The sequence below is a fragment of the Lottia gigantea genome, assembly GCF_000327385.1.
Source record: "Lottia gigantea unplaced genomic scaffold LOTGIsca_37, whole genome shotgun sequence".
Lineage (NCBI taxonomy): Eukaryota > Metazoa > Mollusca > Gastropoda > Lottiidae > Lottia > Lottia gigantea.
Genome location: NW_008709259.1, coordinates 660550 through 662338, shown reverse-complemented (window position 1 = coordinate 662338; position 1789 = coordinate 660550). Strand labels below are relative to the sequence as shown.

Genomic DNA, 1789 nt, shown 5'->3' with positions numbered 1-1789 from the left:
GTATCTGCATGGATTTGATTCAAGGATGAGGACAAGATTGCCTATTCATCCTAAACTGTGTATCGTAAAACTGCATGGCTTTTATTCCATAGAGCCGGGCCAACTCTGTAACCAAATTTTGGTAGACCAATAAGCTTGAGGTCAATTGAGGTGATTTTTGAATCAAAACGTCCATAAATATGGAAAAAGCATGTTGCCATTGGTCTAAATTAAGTATTCTGGCTTTTTGAGACGAGGTGATTTTGAGAACAGGTTCAACATCTGACTCTGAAAAATTTAGAGAGAGTTGAGATGGCACGGCTCCAGGGAGTAAGGAAGAAAATTCAACAAATTTGTCCATCCATATATCCTGCTGAAGTTTTTCTGACACATGTCTTGAAATTGACATACCTAAATCAGACTTGGCACTGTTAGCATCTGGAATGTCTGCAGGTTGAAACAAGGCCGCAGCATTTACAGAAAACACTGATTGATTATTTCCAGTCGATGTGGTTGATAACGGTACAAATGTCCCAGGAGTAGAGGCAGTCGAAGTTGAAGTAGAGGCAGTAAATTCAGAAGCTGAAGTTGAGGTAGTTGAAGCAGAGGCAGTTGACTGTGGAGTAGGTGTAGGGATGGAACTAACCAAACCTCTATCAATCAATTTTTTAATCAAAATTTCGGTCAATCTGTCTTCAGCCGTTGACATGGGACATGATCCAGATGTTGACGGCTCACCACTACCCTCATCTAATGGGCGCTTCGATCCACGTTTAGACATCACCCTACAAATAATTTCAGAAGGTAAGAACACAAATAATCATTGGCAAGGAAACCTGATGTTGCCAAATGCAAGTGCCACAGCATGTTTTAACTGGACATATGTTAAATATTAATCACCTGACTGAAGCACAGTGTTTGGAATTTACTTACAGTATCATACCAGTACCAAGATATCACTTAATAAATAAAAAAGCTAAACAGGCACCCCTAAGTACCACATATCTCCAAGATATGAATGATTAAAAACAAGCACCCCTAAGTACCACATATCATCAGAGAATGAACGATAAAAAACAGGCACCCAAGGTACCACATATCTCCCAAGAGACATGAAACAGACCTACCATGCGTAGATGGTAACGCATGCCCCTCAATGATAAAAAACAGGCACCCAAGGTACCACATATCTCCCAAGAGACATGAAACAGACCTACCATGCGTAGATGGTAACGCATGCCCCTCAATAGAGCATCACGCAAACTCTTCATTAATTTATAATTTCCCACCATATTAGAAAGATGAATACCATCAGCAGCATAAATATTTACAAGGGGCCGATGGAGCCCAGCTCTATGCCTCCAAGATGTAATGTACCTCTCAGAAAAACAAAGAGCCTCTAACTCCATATTGGTAGCCAAAATCTTGGCATTATAGCCGTTATAAGGTTCACACTGCCTGGGCAAAAGTTGGCTTATTATAACTAACTTGGGATGCCAAACACACAACACATCTTTAGCGAAGTCAAAGACATCCCGAGCTATAACCGACGGAAATGATAAAATGTCGCACAAATCATTCGATCCTAGATGGAGCATAATTATATCCATTTCCGAAAATCTCGAGTTCGTGACGGACAGTCTTCCGTGCGGATCATTGCGGACTAACAGACCGCCATGTCCCCAGCAAGTTACTCGACACACACGCCGATCCAAATCCAAATTAACATGATTAAAATGCGATAAATAAACCGCTAACCGTTTTATATATGAAGAACCAAATATAAGAATGTTTAAAGGAGGTGATGAGC

At 40.6% G+C, this 1789-nt stretch overlaps 1 protein-coding gene across 1 annotated transcript in view; it reads right to left on the bottom strand.

Annotated features, from left to right (window-relative positions):
• The window catches only part of LOTGIDRAFT_162976 (hypothetical protein), a gene marked incomplete at both ends in the record, with an annotated part of 3181 nt that extends 1592 nt beyond the window's left edge, over positions 1–1589 (bottom strand). The window contains 2 exons of the mRNA XM_009059038.1: positions 391–764; positions 1357–1589. Coding sequence (XP_009057286.1) covers positions 391–764; positions 1357–1589 — 607 coding nt within the window. The remainder of the gene's footprint in view (positions 1–390; positions 765–1356) is intronic.
• Positions 1590–1789: the final 200 nt, after the last annotated feature.